General features: G+C 46.9%; 2 protein-coding genes across 4 annotated transcripts in view; one reads left to right on the top strand and one right to left on the bottom strand.

The window, feature by feature from the left end:
- Positions 1 to 12,793, top strand: part of ABHD2 (abhydrolase domain containing 2, acylglycerol lipase) — a 38,114-nt gene extending 25,321 nt beyond the window's left edge. For all 3 annotated transcript variants that reach the window (XM_083870867.1, XM_083870869.1, XM_083870868.1), the window contains 5 exons: positions 3,161 to 3,253; positions 4,888 to 5,001; positions 6,194 to 6,263; positions 6,962 to 7,046; positions 7,910 to 12,793. In XM_083870867.1, coding sequence (XP_083726993.1) covers positions 3,161 to 3,253; positions 4,888 to 5,001; positions 6,194 to 6,263; positions 6,962 to 7,046; positions 7,910 to 8,106 — 559 coding nt within the window. In that variant the 3' untranslated portion in view covers positions 8,107 to 12,793. The remainder of the gene's footprint in view (positions 1 to 3,160; positions 3,254 to 4,887; positions 5,002 to 6,193; positions 6,264 to 6,961; positions 7,047 to 7,909) is intronic.
- Positions 12,794 to 15,768: 2,975 nt separating this feature from the next.
- Positions 15,769 to 19,790, bottom strand: RLBP1 (retinaldehyde binding protein 1; the record flags this gene model as incomplete). Its single annotated transcript, XM_083870660.1, has 6 exons — positions 15,769 to 15,927; positions 16,038 to 16,148; positions 16,775 to 16,933; positions 17,906 to 18,084; positions 19,160 to 19,361; positions 19,644 to 19,790. The coding sequence occupies 6 exons, from the start codon at positions 19,788 to 19,790 to the stop codon at positions 15,769 to 15,771; spliced, it is 957 nt and encodes a 318-aa protein (XP_083726786.1).
- Between the last annotated feature and the right edge of the window lie 2,296 nt (positions 19,791 to 22,086).

The raw sequence follows: 22,086 nt of genomic DNA, 5'->3' as shown, positions 1-22,086 counted from the left end.
TTGCAAGCAATAGTTTACACTGTCTCATCACTCTGAGAAATATCCCGTGGTTCGTAATAGCTTGTTTGGCTTCAGTGTGCAGTTCCATCTGGCAGCTCTTACCTGGAGAGAGAGGAAAGACAGCACATTCTCTGTCAATCTGTGCTCCCCTTTTAGTGTGTGTCACTGAAACAGGCTGATCAGGGTATGGAGAGGTGCTTGCAGCTGTGTTATAGGAGTGGGGAAGGTGGAGAGAAAAAGTATTACAGCCCTAAAGTCTGAAAATATTAATGTTTCCCCACCTGGAAGCCAAGGCTGGGGCACTTTAGGAGCTGTGATGGCTTCACTTGCATGTACTGATGGTGGGTCCAGGCACAGCAGTGCTGCTTGAAAACTGGACTCAACCAATGTACTTTAACCTTTCCATATATGCACAGGTAATAATTAAAACTGTAACTGACTAAGCTGCTATTTCCAGTTTTTACTCTTTGTATGTATAGACAATTACTAAGGTGTAGCTGACTCTGCAGTAATTTACCTGCAGTTTTGAGGCATGAGATTACTTACAAGGCAAAAGGGACTGTTGAGACTCAGTTTTTGGATCAAGATCCTTTGACCTGATGTGAATGGTTGAAACTGTGGCAGGTCTGTGAGGGGCTTGCTATGGAATTCAGCCTCACAGCCTGGTCAGGGGATCTGGAACTCTTGATGCTGAAAGAAAAGCTTTTCCAGATGATGCTCTGCCTGTGTAGGGGCCAGTTTGTTATTCAGCAGTTTGAAGACACCTTTTATGAATCAGGCTCTTACAGGTAAAAGCAAAAAGCTTTTCTGGAAGCACTAAGATGTGAGTAAAAGCTTGATATGCATGTAATATTCCAGCTATCTAATCCCCCTTGAGGTCAGATGTGACTACTGCTAAAAAAGTGTATAATCTGCTGCTAGTTCACACCCTTTAAGTCTGAACAGATGCTACAGGAACAGCTGTTCTGTTTTGTTTCAAGTAAAATGTTCTTAGCTGTCCTGGGGTTCTGGCATAGAGCACAGAGCATCCTTTTGAAGCCAGCTCTCTAATTGCAATCATCAGACAGGGTTTGCAGGGATAATATCTGGCTGAGGTCCACTTGGTTCATCTTCTACGATTATGCAATATTGTATTCCTGATCTCCAAAATGCTGTTGTGAGTAATGCTGTTATGCTTGCATGGCAAGGACAGCCTGATTAACAATTCTCCACTTGGATATTTGTGTGGAAAAACAACTCACTGGGTTGTTTTTTTTTTCCCCTGAGTTTAATGCACCCCATCATGTGGGCTGTGTGGATTATTGAGCTCTTGCCTCCACCTGCTGGGTAAACATCTCCTAGCAAACCTCCTGCCACAAAACATCTGCTCTGTATTACTGGACAGCCAGCAGGAAGGCTTTTCAGGTCTTGTCTCCCTTCCTAATATCTGCATCTGCTTTAAGTGCTAATTAGCTGAAGAGTTAGGGGAAAGCCACATCTGCTGAGCAAAAGGCAGGAGGAGGGAGGCTCTTGTGCCCTGATTATAGAAGTGGGAGGGAGGAGGTCCAAAACACCTACAGGTAGAATGGTGAAGCCACTGCCTTCCTGGGCTTGGTCTGGTACATTAAAATAACTTCAGCCTTCAGGGCTACATGGAAATGAATCACCCTGGTAACATGACCAGTTGGTTTACAGTTCAGTTTTTTTAAAATATTGGTTTGTTCAGCAATTTTTCCCCCAAATAACTTTCGTAAGTGAGGGAAATGGTTTTAGTAAGGTGAATCAAGGATCTCAAATAGGAAAAACTTTCCAGAGCAGCACCAATACTAGGATCTGCCAGAAGAATGAGACTCTTTAGTTTAATGAATTAACACAGAGTCTAGGGAATGTGTTCCCTGAGGCTGAACAGGGACAGGTCTCCTTATTCCTTAATCTCTGCCTGCATAGGCTTGATTCTGCTTCTTGATCTTGTGGAATGCATCTTCACCATAGCTACAGGCTGTGGGGAGAGACCTCAGCTCTGAAACCGGGGCAGTCCTCAAAATACTGGAAGCTGCCTGTGGTTTTTTTTTTTTAGTGCTTGCAGCTCTTCATATTAGGAGTACTGCTGTACACCACAGGAACTGCAGGGAAATGTAGTAGCTTTAACTTCAAACATCTTGTAATAACTTGGTTTTCTTGGAAAACCTTTTGTGAAGAAAGAAATGTGCATTTTCCTTCTGTCATTCCCCTGCCCTTGCATAAATGTGGTATGTATAGCCTGGCTAGACAAAAAGGTAATGAATTTTTTTTTTTTAATCCATACTCTCCAGCATGGCTAATTACAAGAAAACAGCTTGCTCTCCTGCCTGGTAGGGGACTTGCAGGCTATAGCTTGGAAGGTCATGCTAAATCTACAGTAGTTCTCATGGTATGTTAATGTTTAAGTGGTAGGAGAGCTTCAGTAGCTGAAACTGCTCCCAGCATTCTTCAGTCTCTCAGTAAATGATATAGTGTGTTCCCTCAGTAACAGCAAACCCTGCTAGGAGGAAAGCTCTAACCTGCCCATGACCCTGCATAGCAAAGGAGTGCTGGTATCTGGCAGAGCTCACACAACTCTGGATGGCTTAAATTCTGTTTTAACAACGGATAAGCTGTGAAGTGCCCTCCTGCTTTGAGAATAGGTAAAGACTTCAACTCAGATGCCACTTGCAGCTGCAACTAGTATTTATTCCTACAGTTCCTGCCAATGAAATAAAACAATAATAGTATCTGTATGTATTGGAAACATCTGCACAAATTATTTCCTCTGGAGAGCTCTATTACACAATAGACAACAGTGTTGAGCAATAGGTTTTAGCCCTTTCCTTGAAAGTCCCATTATGTAAATTACATTCAACTTCTGCAAAGGGATACTAAAATCCTCTTGTCAGTGTTATAGATCTTGATTGATGGCTCTTAAATGGTCTGATCAAAACTGCTAATTGCATTGTGCAAGATGAGACTGCAGATCTGTTTTCTGATACTAACAAACTTCATCAAAGTGGAAGTCATTTCCTGGAAAAGGTTAAGCTGTGGCAGGGAAGGCCTGGAGGTTTGTTTACACAGCCTCCAGGCTGTCATAAGATGTTAACAGTGTATTAATCTGATCTTTCAAGAGCTCCATTAGCAGCTTTGTTTGTTCTGCACTTTTTTTTTCCAGGGCACAGGAAACCTTCATGCAGTGGGATCATTGTAGAAGATTTTATAACTTCCTAATGGCAGACAACATGAAGAAGATCATCCTTTCTCACAGGTACTGCAGTACATCACTCATACTGACAGTATTGATTGGGTCAATTGCTGTATTGGATTTCTCTGCCTGGTCCTTTAAAACAGGACTCCTGAAAGGTTTAGCACAAGGTCCTTGATGGATCTTTAGATAAACCAACAGAGAAGGTGAGCCCATGTCAATCTCATTATACTGTAAAATAGACAAATCTTGTTAGAAGAAAGGTATTGTTGTCTTTTCGTGTTCTGTGGAAACTTGCCTAATGAATAAACAAGACATACACAGGAAAACATTGCAATTAGACTTCAAAGTGGAGTGTTCTGCATCTGTTTCACTTCTAGCCAAAGAATTCCCTATTGAAGGAGCCTCTTGTTCTGCCACCTACCTGAGGTAGGACTAATCTTCAAGATCTGCTGTATGGAGTTGCTGCTTATCAAATAAGCAAATAGTCAAACCTGTAGCTCTGGCTTCTAGCTGTTCCTCTAGAAAAGAGCATGTAGCCAGCAAAACATTTAACATTGCTGTTCCTGGAGTGCAAGTGTACTGTAGGATCCTTGTGCTGCTGTTGCTGATCCCCGTGGCTCTTGCATAACAAAGAAATTTGTCTGCTAAACAGGTGACATGCTCGATGTTGGTGATTTCCCCATCAAAAGTTCTCTGGGTGGTACTTTCTAGGCAGGAAAGTATCTCATCTGTGTATTGGAAGTGACCTGACTGAGGGGAATATCCTAAGACCTATTTCACTGAAGGAGCATGTCACTTCAGATCTTTGGTTCTTTGTTTACACTCCTGTGCAGTATGAAATACTTGTAGAAAGAGAGTAGCCAGTGTAGGATGATCCCCATGATTCAGTCCAGGTTTACAAATATTTAGACAACTTGAATAAATTTGACCTGGGAAGTTAGGTAAGCTACCATTAAAAGGTACTTAAATTATTAACCCAGAAAAAGCCAGTGCTAGCTTGAAGGGAAGTGTTAAGTAAACTTTTTCCATAATCACTTGTTCTAGCCCACCTAAATCAAACTTAGCCTCTCTGCTGCTCTGCCCTGCAGCTGCCTCTCAAAGGGAATAAAAATCCGTTTGCAACTTGTGGCTTTTGTTCTGTTTGTTAGGGAAGAAGTTTGTTCTGGTAAAGAAACACATCCTCCCTTGAGGGCAATAATCAATCATGACAAGTGTCCATAGTAAATAGCTTTCTGCTAAGGTAATACACTGGGTAATTTCTGTGTGTGTGGTAGCCTGAAGTCTGTGCTGGGGAGCTTTAGAACCAAGTGGTGCAGGAGATGCAATGCCCATCATTGCTGAGGCTCTCACTCAAACCACCCACAGGTTTGGTCTGAAGCCAAAGAACCCTCCCTGTAACATGTAGTCCTCTAGTCCTAATACCCTTAGTGCTCTCTGTTCTGGGAAGTTTAAGAGGCCCCTTGGTAGATAAGTAAACCATTTTTTCCTACAAGGATGCTGCTAGGGTTTGTTATGTCTTGCTGCAAAGGTAAGTGGACAAATATGCTGTTCTTGCTCCCACAAAAGCCTCATGTTTATGTAGCCCACTTCTAATCTTATCTTGTCAGATTTGGTAAACTCAGCTGTCCTTGAACAGGTCATGGTTTTGCTGCCCTTGTGTTATTTGGATGTAATTTTTGCTGTCACTCTTCCAGGCAAGTTCTTTTTGGAGATAACAACATGAAGAAGCCACAAAACCTGTCAGATGCTGATCTGGGCAAGCTCTATACAGCAACATCACTTATGCAGATCGATGATAATGTAATGAGGTATGAAGGGCAATTCTCTGCTCCCCTATAGAATTCTAAGTACCTCCTCTTCCCAGTGTTGCTCTTGCATGCCCCTTCCTGTGCCTGTAGGAGTCTGCTGGAATACAGTGAACACAAATTCAAATTCTTACTTGCCTCAACATTAAAGAAAGTTTAGCAGAGGAAAAAAAATAAAACAAAAAACAGCTGTTTTACAGTCACAGTTTCTTTAAAATCATCCAGGAGGCATTTATTTATTGGTAACACCTGAACCTGCAGCCTTCACTAAGGTAGGAAGAGGCCAGCTCTGCTGCCAAGCTCTAGCAACAGAAAAAGGGAATGTGGGGAACAGCGCAGAACTGCCCATGGATTTTCTTTGCTCTGTTTGAAAAATCTTCTCCCCATAAAAAACTGCTGCTTTCTCAACACACAATAGGGCTGGCTGAGATAATGCAACCTTTATTTGTCATACTCACACCTCATTAAGTGCTCTGCTTTAATAAGCAGTAGCCTGTTACTGCCTGTGTCCTTGACAACAACATAGCACTTTAAGTGGCAGTGTTCATACCATGGCATGTTCTGTATCAGGCATTGACCCCTTTCCAAAATACAGCTGTAAAGTGTTAGCTAAAAAGCTGTGACACTTTTGGCAAACTGAGAGTATGGCTGGCTGCTTATAAAAAACACCATTGCTTGGGAAATCTCCCTGTTTGTCCCCATCCCTGCATGCCTAGTGTGGACGAACAGCTATGTTGTCCTTTATATTAAAAAAAAAAAGGCACTTGCATATAGGCTTACTGAATTTCTGGTTTGGGATGGTGTGAAGGGATCTGGTAAAGAAGTAAAACCACAGTGAATTCTGGGGAACTTGTCTGATAAGTCTGAGGTTTATAAGCTGTGCTGGGTTTGTATTTGAAAAGACTTTTAGGGAAAGATGAACAAGATCCTAACTTTCTTTCATCCACGTGTACAATTAAGCGAAGTGGGGTGTTTCTTTGAACTGGTCTTCGGTTTGCGTGTTTCACTTGCCCATGCTCTCAGAATGTTTGAGAAGGCACAGAAACCATCAAGGCATGTGCTGCCTAAGGGTTTTGCAAAGGGTATTAAAGAAATTGTCTGTAGAAATTGAGGCACCATTCCTGTTTCTCCATGTGTGTCTGGGCAGTGACATGGCTGGAGCAGGTGATATTAATGACAGTCTGCTCTATTTCAGGAAATTCCATGGCTACAGCTCACTGAAGGAGTACTATGAAAAGGAAAGTTGCCTGCAGTACTTGCACAGGGTAAGCTCTTGCAGCAGACTGCTCTTGCACTGGAAGGAAAATACTCTGTGGTTTCTGTGGTTGGTCTTACCTGGGGTTTTCAGAAATAATCAGGCACAGTATATTGGAGTGGGATTTCAGATCTTGCTACGACTTACACTGGGGCTAAATTCTCTTAGTTTATAACTCCGGCAGGTGGTAGCACCCAAGAGATGGAGAGAAAGCCACACATTCAGCTGAACTGTTCTGAATGTATGAGGATAAAGTGGGAAATGGGTGCCTGCACCTTCAGGGAAGAAAGGCTTACTGGATACTGTGGAAGAGACTCAGGACACTGACAGGCAGATGCTTGAGCAGAGTTTTGCCAAAGTGGAACTGAGATCAATTCCTCCTTTTTCTACTGAACCAGAGAATGGAGATGTTCCAGGGGCATTTCCTGGACTTTACCCAAGGTGTTGATAACTGAGCTGGCAATAGCTGCCTGATGTGCAAAGCAATGCAGAGCAAAAAAAGGGTGTAGTTATTTCAGTTCTGGGAATGGGGACTTAGTCTGTTTGCTCTCTGCCTCTTTCTTACAATTAAGTTAGAGGAAAAAATTAACTCTGAAATAAGATCTCAGTTGAATTACGCTAAGATACTTTTACAGTTGGTAGATTGACATTCACATACTAACCACTTTGTTTTGGTTTTGTCATTTCATGTCATGTTTCCTGATGCAGATCTACGTTCCTCTTCTGTTGGTTAATGCTGCTGATGACCCTCTTGTCCATGAGAGTCTTCTACAAATTCCAAGAGCTCTTTCAGGTATGCTGAAACAGTCTCCTCAAGCTCTGCATATTTGTGTACCTACAGCTTGCTTATCACATCCCAATTCCTGATTTCAAAGCAGCTTGACTTGCCTCCTTACACCTGTAATGCTGTGGGAGGTATGCTAAGCCTCTAAGTCATTAATTGCTAGAACTAAAAAAGCCTAACCCTGAGCAGGAAGAACTTCAGTCCTTTCAGGCATCTGTTGCTTGTGTTGATAAAAGGTGAAAAAAGGCTTCCTCATATCTCCATTGCCCACTGGGATTTAGTAGGAACATGGGTGGTGGTGACAGTCTGGATGAAGCACAGATAAAACACCCCACCTTGCTGATGAAATGGGGACAGTGCATGCATGGCTCTGTCACTTGGCACTGAACTGGGATCTCTCCCTTGAAAGGAGTTGAGCTGTCTGCCTTCAAACAAGAGAAAAGGTAAATTATCCTTAGAAGCTCAGAAGAGGGAGCTGCTGCTGCTTCATCACACAAAGAGTGGGTGCACAGGGAGGAAAGCAGAGTTCATTCTTTTCCTGGTTAGAGGCTGTGAGCAAAGAATTTATCCCCAGCTGTTTTCAGACAGAAGCAAGCACAGAGTTTTTTGCTGTCCATTCAACAAGATGGCTGATGCACTGTCAGAGCTTAGTGCAGCTTGACATGATGCAAACAGTCCTAGTTCCAGTGGATGTGAATTAGAGGTGCTCATTTGTTAAAGAATGACCATTCTAACAGCAATACAGGTGTTGCTGTTAGGGCCCAGCCAGCAGCACCTCTTGGGCAGCCTTTGTCCTGGCAACTCAAGATGCTTTCATTCTCAGCTTGAAGATGTTAACCTCCTGGATCTTTCTGCCTGTTTTTCTTTTACAGAGAAAAGAGAGAATGTCATGCATGTGCTGCCCCTTCATGGAGGCCACCTGGGATTTTTTGAGGGGTCTGTGCTATTCCCAGAGCCTCTCACCTGGATGGATAAGCTGGTGATACAGTATGCCAATGCCATCTGCCAGTGGGAGAAGACAAAGCCTCACTGCTCAGATGCTGAGCAGGATCTGTCTGGTCAGGAGTAATCAACCCAAAGACTCTGGATCACTTCAGTATATCTCTGTTTGGGAACATCTTGTTCCCTCACCTGCTGCTTCAGGTTTCCATTCTCCTTGATATCCTATAGCTGGGGTCTGATCACCATGTGTTTTTTTCCAAAATGGAGTTAAAGCAGAGGTTAACATCTGGTCAGAGCCTCTTTGGATATCCAGTCATATGGATTTGTAATTTACTGCTCTGCTTGAAGAATTGGGTTGCTGACTGTAGCTTGTTACAGAGCTACTGAGCTAAAGACTGCTTGCTTTAATATAGCAGAAGTTTCACATGTCAAAATCTCTTTACCTGCTGGTCAAAAACTTGATCTGCAGCATTTGTTTAGGTGTAGATGATGAGATAACTGTGGCTCTCTTCTCTGTCTGGGTGCTGGAAAATCCCTGTACCGAGCCACAAGCCAGTGAGTGCTTCAGTCTGTAAAACACTATAGTGTGGCTTGGGAAAAAACAGATGCTTGACTGCAAGTGTAGTGTCAGCTTTGCACCATCTCAAGGGAAACCTTTTAGTACCTAGGAATGCACTTGCACAAATGAATCACTTTAAGAATACTCAACTTTTCCATGCTTGAGCTGTCAGTGGATTGGGGTGGCTTTATGCTGGGTCTCCAGTTAGAGAAAATGCAGCCTGGTAATGCCAGTTAATGTTTCTATGTAAACATGTTCTCACTCCAGGACCTGATAAGTCACTTTCTTGTCATCTTTGCCTCTTTTTAAATACCGTTATCTCTTCAGTACTGGATTCTTTGTTTGACCTGGGTTTTTTTAAAGCTGGCTCTGGCTTCCAAATGGAAACCCATGATTAAGAATCTGCAGGATTTTTTTCTGTGAGCTCAATTTGTTTGAAAGAATATTTCGTGGAGAGCTATTGTACTCTTAGGGATTAATTGGTGGGGGGTAGGGTGTATCTATTTAGATTTACTCCCCTTATGTCAGGGTAAATAATACCAAAATTCTTCCCATTAGCTTTCAGAGCATCAAGTGGGTTTGAGACATGTGGCTTGCCTTACAGTTGATGTGGAACTGGATGTCTCCAGCCCTGTGCAGCTGAAATGACATCTTTGCATGGCTGACTACTTCCAGATCTGTGTAATGCTGTAGGATTACTGGCTCCAGTAAGACATTGGGCTCTTTCTCACTAGAATTTCTTTTCCACAACCAGACATCCCCTTCTAGTTTTAATGTGCAAAGTGAAGTGTGAAAGCTGTTTGCAGGAAAGCTGGCTACTCACCTGTGCTTTTCCCTCAAGTGGCAGTTATGGTCTGTGCCAAGAGAGTTACTAAAGGAAAGTTGTCCCATGACAATCTGGAGACTGAAACTAGTGGTAAAAAATCTTTTTTTTCCTTACTGTTTGTTCTGTCAATATTGTAGTGTCATTAATCCATCCTTAGGATTTCTTTATCACAGTGTCAGTGAAGTTATTTTCCTGTCACACTTCCCTCATCAGCACTTTATTACTTCAGCCTTGGTCTGTGTTCCAGGCACTTTAATTTATAGCTTAAAGGTGAAACAAGTTGCAAGTCTTCATTCTGGTAACAACAGAATTAGGGAACAAGCCTTCTGGACTGCCCTGTCCCTGAACTTCAGTAGGTTGAGTAGGTGGGGTTTCATTTTAATAAAGCAATAATTAACTATTGTAGCAAAGGTGCATTGTCATATCAGGAAACTCCTTTCATTTGCCTTAGGTCAGACACCTTGGCCTGTGATCCATGATGAACTGTGGATATCTGCACATTCTCCTAGTTAGTAAATCTGGGCTTCTTTTTTCTTCAAAGAGAAGATGAAACTAAGTAAAGCACAGCAAGATTTGGCTGTGCTTGTGGCTGTTCCTTAAGAACTATTTTAGGGCATCAGTTAGCAAGGATATTCTTAGCTGATGGATATCTTGTCTCTGTGTTGTTATGCTCTTATTCATACTGCATCACTAAAGTATGTCATAAAAGACATTTCAGTTTTTTTACTTAAGTAGTGTTCATGTAATATTCATTGGGTATGACTTAAATATCTTCTCACTTCAGCAGAAGTGGAGTGTAAACAACACATGTACACATCAAATAGATACAGTTTAAATTTAGGTGTCTAAGTCTCCCAAAATGAGGTGAGCAACGGGGCAGTTCTCAAAGCAGCAGGAGCTGTAGCTTTGTCTAATCAAGTAGAGATTTTTTTTTTTTAAACTTGGAGAGCCTTTCTGAGGAGTACTCCTTCCTGCCCCACAAGCCAAGCCTTCAGAAGTGCCAATGCTGTGGACTTTCTGAAACTCTCAACTACAGAAGTACCGTGGGTCTCTGTCTTGCTCCTTTGCCCTGTTTTTGCACTTGAATCTGAAACTGTTCAAATCTTGTTCAAAACTTGTGACTTGACCTAGTCTGGCTTCTTTGGGGAAGGACAGCTTTTGTTGTGACTTTTTTGTGCAAGGTTTCTGGAGCTTGAGGTTCAGCTTATTAAGCCTGTAGGTGGAAGCAGTGTAAAAAAAACAACTATTCTCTCCATCTCAACGAATTTGATGCTTCTTTCAAAGCAAGAACTGTAGTCAGATTTGCAGCAGTCACTTAGAGGTCTTGGAACTAGGGGGGAGAGAATTAAGCTGCAGTTCATGTTATCTAAAGACCTTTAAATTATGTATTAAATCTTGCTACTGACAATAGTGGATAATTGATACCTAGTGACACATGGGACTTTGTCCTTTCCTGATCTGAAATACTCTTATCTCCTTAAATAGGGCAATACTAGTCCTGTTGTGTGAGCAGGTGGTCTTTATTTTCCCAGTGAACTTAGCCTTAAATGCAGTCTGAGTTTTTCAGTCTTAGAGGTGAAGTCTTTCATCTCCTGTCAAAACACATGAGGCTGCTGAAGTGTGCACTTGTAGATCATTGCAGTGTGGTCTGATAGAGCAGTTCAAGATTACAACATGGTGAATCTGACATGTGCTCTGCTTAGTTTCAAACTGGGATTAGAAAAATCATTAGAAGAGCCCTTCTATGGGTAGTCTCATGATAAATACACCTTCCCCATCACTGAATGTAAGTAGCACTCGAACATGAACCCTGAGGACCCTCTCAATCAGACAGCAAGTTGCAGAACTATTACTCTTTGATGGTTAGGCTGGTCCAACCATCACCTTTGCCATTTTTATAGAGATATCTGAAGATGGTAAATAAGCAGCTCAGACTTGCTCTGACTGAACACAAGGAACTTCAGCTTCCACTACAAGAGCTCTGCCAGCGTTTTTAATTGTCCCTTTGTTAGTGTCTAAATCAAGGTGTTTTCAGGTGGGTCTGGCAGTGTTGTAGTTGCACTGTAAAGGCAAACACTTGAACTTCCCTGCAGTCCTTCTCCTGAGTGTTTTTCTGCAGTTCCTGTTGATGAAGATATGGGTTACAAATACAGGGCATTAAGTAAAAATGTTGGGAACTATTAACTCCAGTACTGAATTTAGCCAAGCTACCTGTGTGTCATCTGTCCTGGGTCTGTCACAAGTTCCTAGACCACAGCCCTTTGACACGTGGTGCCTTGCCCTTTTCCTCATCTTCCCTTGACATCAGCATATCTAGAGACTTCAGTGACAGCTCTGTCAGAGCTTTTGGGGCTTTGCTTTTTGGTAAATGAATTTTCAGACACTGTTACTGAGACACACCTGTGATGCACACTGTACAAAATGAGTGCTTAGTTAAAAAGACCTTTGTGGGCAGCCTACAACTGGCTACAGTCAATTTCAAGGCTTAAAATAACAATGTATATAAGCAGTGGATCACTTTCAGCTCTCTGCTTCTCTAGCAATAGGAGTTGAGTCATAGAAGCAGGGTTTGCTTTGCTTAGTGTGTGACTTGTTATTCTGCCATCCCAAAGTTTTTGTGTCTATTAACACTCCAGCATAGCTGGAGGTAGATTGCTCAAGTGGCTCCATCTGAAAGGAAAGAGCAGAGAGTACCATCTTCAGGACTTAATTGGCAGTTTAGTCACCTGGATTGCTTCCAAAATTTTCTGGAAATGCTACGCTTGTCTGGAGCTTACTGAAATTCTTCAGTCTTTTTTTGGGAGACCAGAGAAGGCCTGAGCCTTGTGCTGCCTGTGTAAGTCATTTGTTGTAAGGAACATCTTGTTTCTGGCTTGAGTCATATTCCGTGTGTCTGTATCCCTTATGTGGGTTGGTTTGTTTGGAAAGGTGCTGGAGCCACAGTGATTGAAAGCAGTGTCTCTTTCATGGCTTTTAGGTGAAAAGCAAACAGTCCTTCTTGGTGTGAGGACTTCATGATTTTTCTCCAAGCTTTGAATGCCTCAGAGCAGCACCAGCCCAAGGGAGGGTGCCCTGTTACTGTACCTTCTTCTCACTGGGGATGGGAGTGACACTGGCCTGCACTTCCTCAGCTGTTAGGGGAGCTTAGGCACAAATGCCATCAATGAGTCAAAGCAATTGCCAGCTTTCCATGCGTGGAACATGGAAATCCTGGAGTTATCCTGAACATCTGTACAAGGTGGCACAAAGCCCCTTTGCTTTGGTCTGACTGACAAGCTTCCATTGTAATCAGAGTTCTTGCATGACCAGAGAGGAGACAGAATTTTCTTCTAGGATCTCCACTATAGTTCTGTTGGGATGTTGACCCTTCTCATGGTTCCTGCCAACTGGAAAATCTTTAAAATAAAAAAAAAAAAAAGCCAAATAAAACCCATTTGTATTTGATATAACCAAATCTTACTGCTTTGCCCAAGTCAACAACTTTCCAAAGGGACATATTTTCTCATTGTGTTACATGACAGCTTGACTATAATTCCCAGTGACAGATCTCTAGCCATTCTTCCAGAGAAAGCATAACCTTTCTCTGAAAGTTCCTAGCCAAAAAGGTGTGTAAGGAGCTTGGGAAGAGGAGACCTGTGCCCTTGTTTTTCTCATGCAGCTGTGTTAGAACAGGCAGAGTGACTTCCAGTGTTCCTGGTGAGCAGTTGACTATGAAAATATTTTCGATTTGGCAAAGTTATATTCTGTAACTATCTCTAAATGCTGCCCTGAAGAAGCATGTGTACTGAGACACCCTCCCTGCTGCCATGTTCTGAGTCAGATTCTCTGGAGCTGAGAGCTGCAGGGGAGATGATTTGCAACTAGCAATGCAATTTTTCTATATCTGCTGATGTTTACCTTTAAAATTATATATAAATATATATAAAACTGTCTTTGATTTTTTTCTTTAATTTTTGTTCTTGTGTGTTGTAAAATGGAAGTCATTGCAGAACAAAATGTAATTTTGTTATCTTTGATTCAGTGGGGTTTCTTTATTTAAAAATAAAGGACTTATTGAAATCAGTGCTACATCTAGTGCCTGTGTGTGAAGTTCCATGTGTTGGCAAAGGCTCTCAGTCTTCCCTGAGGCCCAGCTTGGGGAGCTGGCTGGGGGGAAGGTGATACAAGCACTCGTGGTGCTCAAGCCTTTCCTGGTTGCTTTTTGTCTTCTGGTCAAGAAGAGGTCTTTGATACCACTCTGGTGCAGAATAGGCATAGCCTTGGCTTTAAAAAAACCACAGCTGCCATGAAACTACTGAAAAAAATATTTTTGCCAGTGCATGGCAAACATCTGTTATTTTTCCCTATGTGACAATAAGTGCATTTACTAATCTTTCAGCTGCTGGCAGATGAAACACAGACCAGCATCTCTGGCCAGGACAGTGACATCTTTGAGCCTAGGGCCTATGAAAGCCCTGCCAAAAGCACTACTCACCTGCCCCTAACATCTCACCGATGTGTGGTTTGTTATCTACAGCCCAAGGGGAGAGAGTTGTGAAGGTAACTGGGACTGGTGACCTGGGGTAGCTGGACTGGTGCTCTGTGTGAGACAATGGGCTTCATCTGTAATTTATTGGCCATTGTGAATTAGCTGTTAGATCCACTTCAAAACTCCTTCCTGCCTTGGTCAGTTGGCTCCCAGCTCTGCTGTGCTGTCCTCTGTCTCCCCATCCTGGCTGACAATTTGTCACAGGAGTGGTGAGCAGCCACAGGCATCTCCCAAGAGCTGGGACTCTCCCAGTCCAAATCCCAGAGGCAGCAATGTGATACTGCTGTCTGTGTGGATGTGTCTCTTTCCCCTCATCCTGTTTCCACAAGCTGCAACTGCTCTGCCTCCCAGGCAAGCTGTGCTGTTGTGTTTGCACTGGCCTGATGGCTGCAGGGTTGTCACATGTGGTTTCCTTGGGATGGCTCCAGGTATAGAAAGGAGCCAAAGGAGGTGGAGAGGTGCCTTTTGCTCTGTCTCTGGACTCTTGCACAAGGCTTTGGGACTTGCCATGCATGGACTTACCAAGCAGCTGAGGCTGGAGCAAACAGATCTAACCCCAGACAGGCCCCATCCTCCCTGTGGCTTCAGAGCTGATGTCCTGTTTGCTTTGAGGCTGAGCCAGTGCCCAGATGAATGTAGCTCCTGTCAGCACCCTCCACCTTGGCCTGCTTCAGGTGGGAGGCTGATCTGGCTGATGAAAAGGACCCGTATGGAGCTGGGAGGGGGAATAGGACACACTGTGGGACCAGGCTCAGGGAGAAGGTAACCTGGGCAGAGACCTGGAACTTGTTCCTCTCTGAGCCCTGCCGCTGGCCAAAGGAGGAGATGGTCTGGGAATGGGTGTCCAATTGGCCTTTTGGAGGCCATGCCTAATTCATGAACCAGAACAGACTCCCTTGCCTGGGACAGCTATTTCTGCCTCCCTCCTCCCCACCTGAGCAAGGTGTAATTAGGTGTGAGGTTCAGCTTGTTTGCTGCACAGGTACCAACTATCCTTTGCCCTCAGTGGTGACTTTTGGTGGGGCTTTCCTGACTGAGCTCCCACAGTGCAGTGCTAGGAGAAATAACTATGCTGAGGCTTTGGAAGGATTAGGAGAGTACATTCTGCTTGTCTTTCAATTATTTTGTGATTGTAATCCATCTCCTAGTCTCAGTGGCAGCTTGCTCTCCTCCCTCCCTAAGCAGGAACTAGGCAGAAACAGCTCCACCTGGGACCCCATTTGGGTTTATGTTTGGAAAAAAAAAAAACAAAAAAAAAAAAAAAAAAAAAAAAAAAAAAAAAAAAAAAAAAACCAAACTGGTTTTGTTTTGTTTGCCCTGGTTAGAGCAGATAATGAAGAACCCGGGGGTCCTTTCTCATGCAAGAAAGGGACTTGATCTGGAATGCAGGGAGGATGGAGATGGGCAGTTCCTTGGACCCAGTGCAAAAATATAGTCAATGATGAGGGGACAGAGGTCTCCTGCCAAACACTGGCACTCCTGCTCTCCTTAAAACCAGCAACGCAGCCAGCGCCCAAAAAGCTGTGCCCCTGTTCCTCACCACGAGGGACTGCAGAGCCCTGCTGTTAAACACTTTATTTCTCCCTCACTGTAGCCCTCCCTTCCCAGAGCAGACACTCTCCTGTCCTCCCCTGGCAGCTCCAGGAAATGCTGTGGGAGAGGGCTGGTGGCCTCCACCGGCTCCGGAGGGAAGGACGCTGTGCCTGGGAAGGACATCCCGCTGCCTCCAGCGGGGACAGGAGGGACAGGCGTGGAGCAGCGCGCCCGCAGCGCCTCAGCACGAGCAGTCACTCAACCAATGCTACAGGAGGGAGGTGGCTGGGGCTAGAGGGCCACCTCTGAGCTGTGGTACAGGGGAGGGCAGCAGGATCCTGCTTTAGAGAGCCGTGTCCTCGGACTCGATGCGGGGCCCAAAGAGCTTCTCTGCGGTGGCTTTGCCGTCGTACTTGGGCAGGTTGCCACCAAAGTCTGCTGGCAAGATGTCAGCGTCGATCTCCTGGTAGAAGGATTCCAGCTCCTCACCATGCACAAAGACCTGGAGGGAGATGGGAGTGACCCTCAGCAGAGGACCAGGGCAGCTCTTCCCAACTGCTCCATTTCAGCCAAGGACATGCCTTTGCCTGCAGGTCCCTTTCCCACACTCACCCTCTCCAGCAGTTTGCTCTTCAGGAACGGTTTGACCACGTTGTAGGTGGTGGTGAAGTACCAAGGCTGGTGGATGAAGTGGACGGCCTTGAACCGTGCTGGGAAGGAGTCCTAGGATCCCAAACCCAGACACAGATGGTTACAGATGGTGCTGTCCACCCAGGTCTGAGCAGGCAGCAATAGATACACCAGCACTGCCACAGCTCTCCTTGCTCCATGTCCCCTTCTGTGTTTGATGGCCCCTTTCTGTTCTGACCCAGAGGATCAACCATCCCAGCAGCCTCAGGAGCACCAGGGAGCTGAAGAACCTCCCAGATAGCTCACTGCTCCCACTCCATGAGAATGACCTTCCCTGAGAAGAGCCAAGTGTCTTTGGCATTTGGTCCAAGGGCAGAAATCCTGGAGTGCCTGTGAGTCTCCATCCAGCCTGGACCAGGCTGGGCTGAGAGGCTCATGAGGAAACACCTCCAGGCCATGCCCTAGGATGCTGCAAGGATTGGTAGTACTCCTTCTGGTAGGGCATTTGAGAAGGCAGGGAGATGGGGTAGGAAAAATTTTGCAGGATTAAGCCAATTAACTGGCAAGGCAGGGAGAGGGTGTTGGGGAACAGCCTCTCTGTGATGCTTTCTCAGTGTTCCAGCATGGTGGCAATCCCAAACTGCTGCCTCTCTTCTCTAGGCTCCCTGCTTCTCCAGGGTCCCCTCTGCCACTGCTGGATGCAGACTTTGCCACCTTACCTGCAGCATGTCCACCATCTTCTTGAGCTCGGAGGGTTTGATCCCTGATGCCTGCTGCATGGTGAAGCCCTTGAAGTTCTCAATGATGCAGAACCCATTGATCTGGGTCTCCTCGTTCTCCAGTAGATTCTCCAAGATAATGCAATAGGCACGAAGGATCTAATGGAAAGGAGAGACAGCAGGGTCTTGTGTGAGGCCTCACCTCCCATAGACCCTAGAGGGTACCCAGGAAGAGTCCCATGGAGTTATCCAGAGTCTGTTGGACTCCAGCCTGCTTATCACAGGCAGCCCCCAGATTTCAGAGCAGGGAGGGAGTGACTACATTCTCAAGTCATGAGCATCAGATCTGGATCAGTGATACACTGAGACCAGATCCAGAGCTAAGCAGAAAAGGTAACTGGGAGAAGCTGTGAGTTCCATGCCTGGAGACCTCTTTGCCAAGAAGCCCTTTCCCTGCTCTATGCCTCACTTTCATCCTTTACCCTTGATTTAATGGTGTGATGCCTTTCTTTAGCCCTTGTTACATGGGTTGGGGGATACACACCCTGAATTTGGCATGCATCTTGCACTGCATCCTTTGGGGTAGACCATGCTCTCCCAGGCTCCCTCAAAGGATAAATTCAAAGGGCCACAGATTTCCTTCCCCCTGTAAGGCTGGATGGATGCATGTCTGTGTGTTTGTAAGGATGCTGTGCTCAGACATGCCAAGAGGGATTAGCCCAACAACAAGACTGTGGCAGCTGACAGTGGTCAGAACATGGATTCTTAGGCTCCAGGCAGTGCCTTGAAGCCTGTAGGAAAGTCAAGGACAAAACTCTCTCAGTCTGGCCTCGGAAATCATAAAGAAAGACCCAAAACAACCTTGCAGATATCCTCCTCCTGACACCTAGTGTTTTTCCAACTTGTTTGCTGGTAGAGATGTTTACAAAAAGGCGGTACCCTAAAGGACTAATCCTATTCATTACCGAATATTCGTACCGAAACACGGTATAAAAAGAATCTGTCTTTCAATAAACTTTGCTATAAGCCCTCTGAAAAAACTGGAGTTCTACATGTCATTACATGAGCCATCCTGAATCGTAACCATACAGGACCACTCTGCACTGGGAGCAACCCCTGGGCTGGGCTCACCTCATCAAAGGTGATCTCCTCGTAGTCCCAGTTCTCGATGTTGAAGAGCATCACCACCCGCCCGTACTTGTCCCTGCTGGCCAGGATGCCGGGGTAGCCGGCCTCGATGGTGCTGCGCACGGCCTCGGGGCTCAGGTTGTCAAAGAGCTCGGGGTACTGCTGACGGAAGTTCACGTAGCCTGCGGGAGAGAGGCAAAAATTGGGAAAACTGGCTGCTCGCCCGGCCTCGGGGAGCTGGGGGAGCTGCCAGAGATGGGATGGGCTGGTGATGGTGAAATGGCAGTGCTGAGCCCAAGAGCTGTGGAAAGCTCTGCTTGTGGCCCATGTGGGTCAAGTCTCCCCCAGCAAAGGGGAAAAAGAAGCTCAGCAGCAGACCAGCCCCAGCATGCTCGGTGTTATCCCTCCCCTTGCCAGGAGCTTCCCACACCTGCTTTCTCTCCAACACCTCAACAAGTTGATAAAGTAATTTCCCTCCTCATTTCTCTTCTCCCCTTCCTCCCTGTTTGGGTGAAAACCCCATTCTACCCTCTATTGGCACCCTACAGGCACAAAACAAGGAATTTCATCCTGGGAAAAATGCAGGCAAACAAAGAGCTTGTCTGAGAGCCAGCACTGATAATTACAACTCATTATCCCCCAAGCTGACACAAAGAAGAGCAGAGCTGGAGCCAGGCAGGTTCCAGTCAGCAGCCACTGTCTGGGCTGCCCTTCTGCTCCCCCTCCATCCCTATGGGTCACTCGCAGTATGAGGAGAGGGTGTCACAAGCACCCCAACTGTCCCCAGACCTAGAGATGCCCCAGGGGTGCAGAACCCCCCAGGCACCCTGCACAGAAGCACTGGGAGGGTGCAGAACTGTCTCCTTACAGGGATACAGAGGGGGGAGTGTAGGGCATGGGGCTCTCAAGGGGATGCAGCCCAAGCCAGCTGGGTTTGCTGCATGAACAAAATCATCACCAAATGTGAGGGGGTTTTCTATTTCATTTGGGAAAATTTGCAAGGAATGGGACTGTCCTAGTGCTGCAGGATGCCTGGTGTCACCTTCATTTATTTCCTTTTCCATCCCAACTCTTTCCAAGCCCCTCAACCCTGACTTTTTCTATTCATCCCCTCTCTCCATTCCCTTCCCATGTCAGGGTCCTGCTCTGCCAGCACAGCCCAGTCTGGGCCAGGAGGCACCAGCACAGGACTGGGAGCTGCTGGGGGATGTGTACTCTCGTCCCCACCCAGCACCACAGCCCAGGACCCCTGCCCACCTTTCAGCAGGTCATAGGCTCTGTGCACATCGAACTTGCGGGCGCGGATGAAGCGGAGCAGGAAGGAGTCGTCCTTCTCCCGCACCTTCTCGGCCACCTTCTGGCAAACGTCCTCTCCGCCCGCCCGCTCCTGCACCAGCTCCCGCAGCGCCTTCACCGCCACCTCCCTCTTCTCCTCCGTCTCGTTCAGCTCATCCTTTGCCTGGGGAGGGCAGAGAGGGGACGCAGTGATGCCCTGCACGCATTCTAAAACACCCCAGGGGTCGTGGAGGCACCAAAAACTGGGGGAGGACAGTAAAACTCCTTGAAAACTCCTTGCAGCATCCTGGCATACGGAGGGCAGAATGACTCAAGTCCCCGGTTTGGAGACATTTGGGTAAGTGCATCCCCCCCTAGTGCAAGAGACAGTCGAGGGTCTCCTCTGGCCCTTGAGGAGCAGGAGGCTCAGGCTGCAGCTGCCCCCTGTTCCCCACAGCCTGCTCACCTTCTGCAGGGTGTGGGGAGGGATCTTCTCACACCTCCCAAAGACGGGGCCGTGGTCCTTGGTGGTGAGGCGCTCCAGCTTGGTGCGCAGCGCCTGCTCCTCCTCCGACACGATCCGGAACGTGCCCGTCTGGGGGGAGCAGAGCATGTGGGGGCTCCCCAGACAGCCCCCCAGCTCCCTGCCACACTGCACATCTCCTTGGGAGCTACAGGGAAGGGGAGAGGCCCCACACACGCACCCGAGGGGGTGCAGTGGGATAGGGATGGACTGTGTGCTGCTTGGACTGAGGTGCACCCTGTGCACCCCATGCCAGCACTGCAAGGAGGGCACGGTCAGAGCCCAGAGGATGGGGCAGCGTGGGGACAGTACTCACAACTGCAGACATGTTGTCCTCTGTCTTCTGTCGGCAGCAGGACACTGGCAGGGGGAAGGAGGAATCAGCACGGATCCAAATGGTCTCCACGGCCCCCCTTATGCCCCATTCCCTGCCCATCTTGCACAGAGGGGGACAGAAGTGGGTGTCCAGAGGACAACCCCAACCCTCCTCAGCTCCATCATCTACTGCCTGCATCTCTGCCTGCCCAAGGAGGCTGAGCAGCCTGGAAAAACACCAGGGGTGTTTGCAAAAGCAGCTTAAAAATCTGTGTATTGATCATCTGATACCTTCATACGCTTTTCTCACTCTGCCTTTCTTCTGGGTTGGGGGCAACTCAACCTCTGCCGACCCAGCACTGTTCTGTCTCAGACCATCTTTACATGGGTAGAAGTGAGCATCCAACTTTGGCCAGGGAGCCAGCTCATCCTTTTATTTCCACTACCAAAATAAATACTTATTCCTGAAGCATTTCCCAAACTCTCAAGTCTCAGGGCTCCACCAATTGCAAGGCTGGACTATAAACCTCTCAGAAGGCAGTCTGGGTGAAACACCTTGTTCCCATCCATGAGGAGGATGGCTGCCTTCATCCTTCCTCCAGCCTCTACCCCTGCCTGGCTGTAGCACCAGCTCCAAGCCCAGGCTCTGTGAGGGATGCTCAGCTCCAGCTCAACCATTTCCCAGGGGCATCCTTTTCCCCTCCATCTCCTGGGAAAGGGACAGGCATCCCCTTGTTCCAGGCTCTAAATCCACTTCAAACTCCGTAAGTGCCAAGTTGAGTGAGGGCTGGATGATGGTCTTCAATGCAGTTCTTTCAGCTGAAAAACATCCTGGATACTCACCAGGAAGAGCTGAGCTGTCCTCAGAAGGTCAGTGCACAGAGCTGAGGTGGCTGCAGGGGCGGCGAGGCCGGAGTGGAGCAGCGAGGACACCGGGCGAAAGCTTTGTAGAGTCACCGGGTTGGGATTAGACCGTCACAAGGCATCAACTCACTGCAGCTTTGTAATTAAGTCAGCACAGCCCAGGAAAGAAACCCCATTAAAACATTACAAAAGGCAGCTGAGGAGAGGGAAGGAGGGAGCTGGGGCTCGGCCGCCAGCCGGAGTGTGTACGTGGAGAGGCGGGCTGGATGCTGGACCCGATTAACAAAGTATAAAAGCTCCTTGTTGTGTAACTCGCTCATTAGCACGGGGCAGGGGCAGAGGCAGGTGGTGGGCAGCCTGCCATCCCAGCCTGCTCCCCGGGGTGAGCAGGACAGGTCTCTTCCCCAGCTTCTGCCCCAAAAACCCTGGCAATGTCCTCAATTTGGCCGCGTGGGCAGGGTCTGGCTGCAGGGATGGGTCTGTGGCAGAGGATACTCTTGGGGCTCTCCAGTTCCTCCCCTATGAGGCCTCCCAAACCAGCATGCATACAAGGCCCCTTTCAGCTTAAAAAAAAAAAAAAAAAAAAAAAAAAAAAAAAGACACAGGCAAATTTTCTACAATGCTCTCAAGTGATGATTAACTGCTCAGAGCTCTGGGAACTGGAACCCATGCCGCCCCCAGGGAGATGCCATAGATCCTGAAGGGAACCCCAGGATGTGGGAGAAACACAGGTGAGTCCACATGTGGGTGCAGGAGGATGGCAAAATGGTTTTTCTGGGATGCCCCAGCATGCTGAAGCTACATAAGGCAGGAGAGCCCTTGTAGCCTTAACTCTTTGGGTCAAGGGCTGTGGGAGCTGGGTTAAGATGTGGTGAGGATCTTTGCTCAAGCCCAGGAGAGGAGCTTGGCCAGGTTCTTACCATGATGGGGATTTTGGGGAGGTAGCAGGGCTGGACTAAGCACCAGAGCAGGGCTGAAGGGGCTTACACAAGGCATGTTTTGTAATGCCTCTGGGATTTACGGATTTGGTTTCCACATGGGGCTGTCCTGCGAGCGAAGCTGAGACCCTGATGTGAGGGAGGGAGGAGGAGGAAGGCACGAGACTCCAGATGAAAGGTGGGGGTGCTGCTGAGGGAAAATTCAGACCTGTGCCAAACCCCTGAGCAATGCCACCGTGGCCAGAGGCACTGTGCATTGCTCTTAGAGG

Source organism: Zosterops lateralis (assembly GCF_965231275.1).
Source record: "Zosterops lateralis genome assembly, chromosome: 13".
Lineage (NCBI taxonomy): Eukaryota > Metazoa > Chordata > Aves > Passeriformes > Zosteropidae > Zosterops > Zosterops lateralis.
The sequence above is the reverse complement of the archived record's forward strand: the minus strand, read 5'-3'. Positions and strand labels throughout refer to the sequence as shown.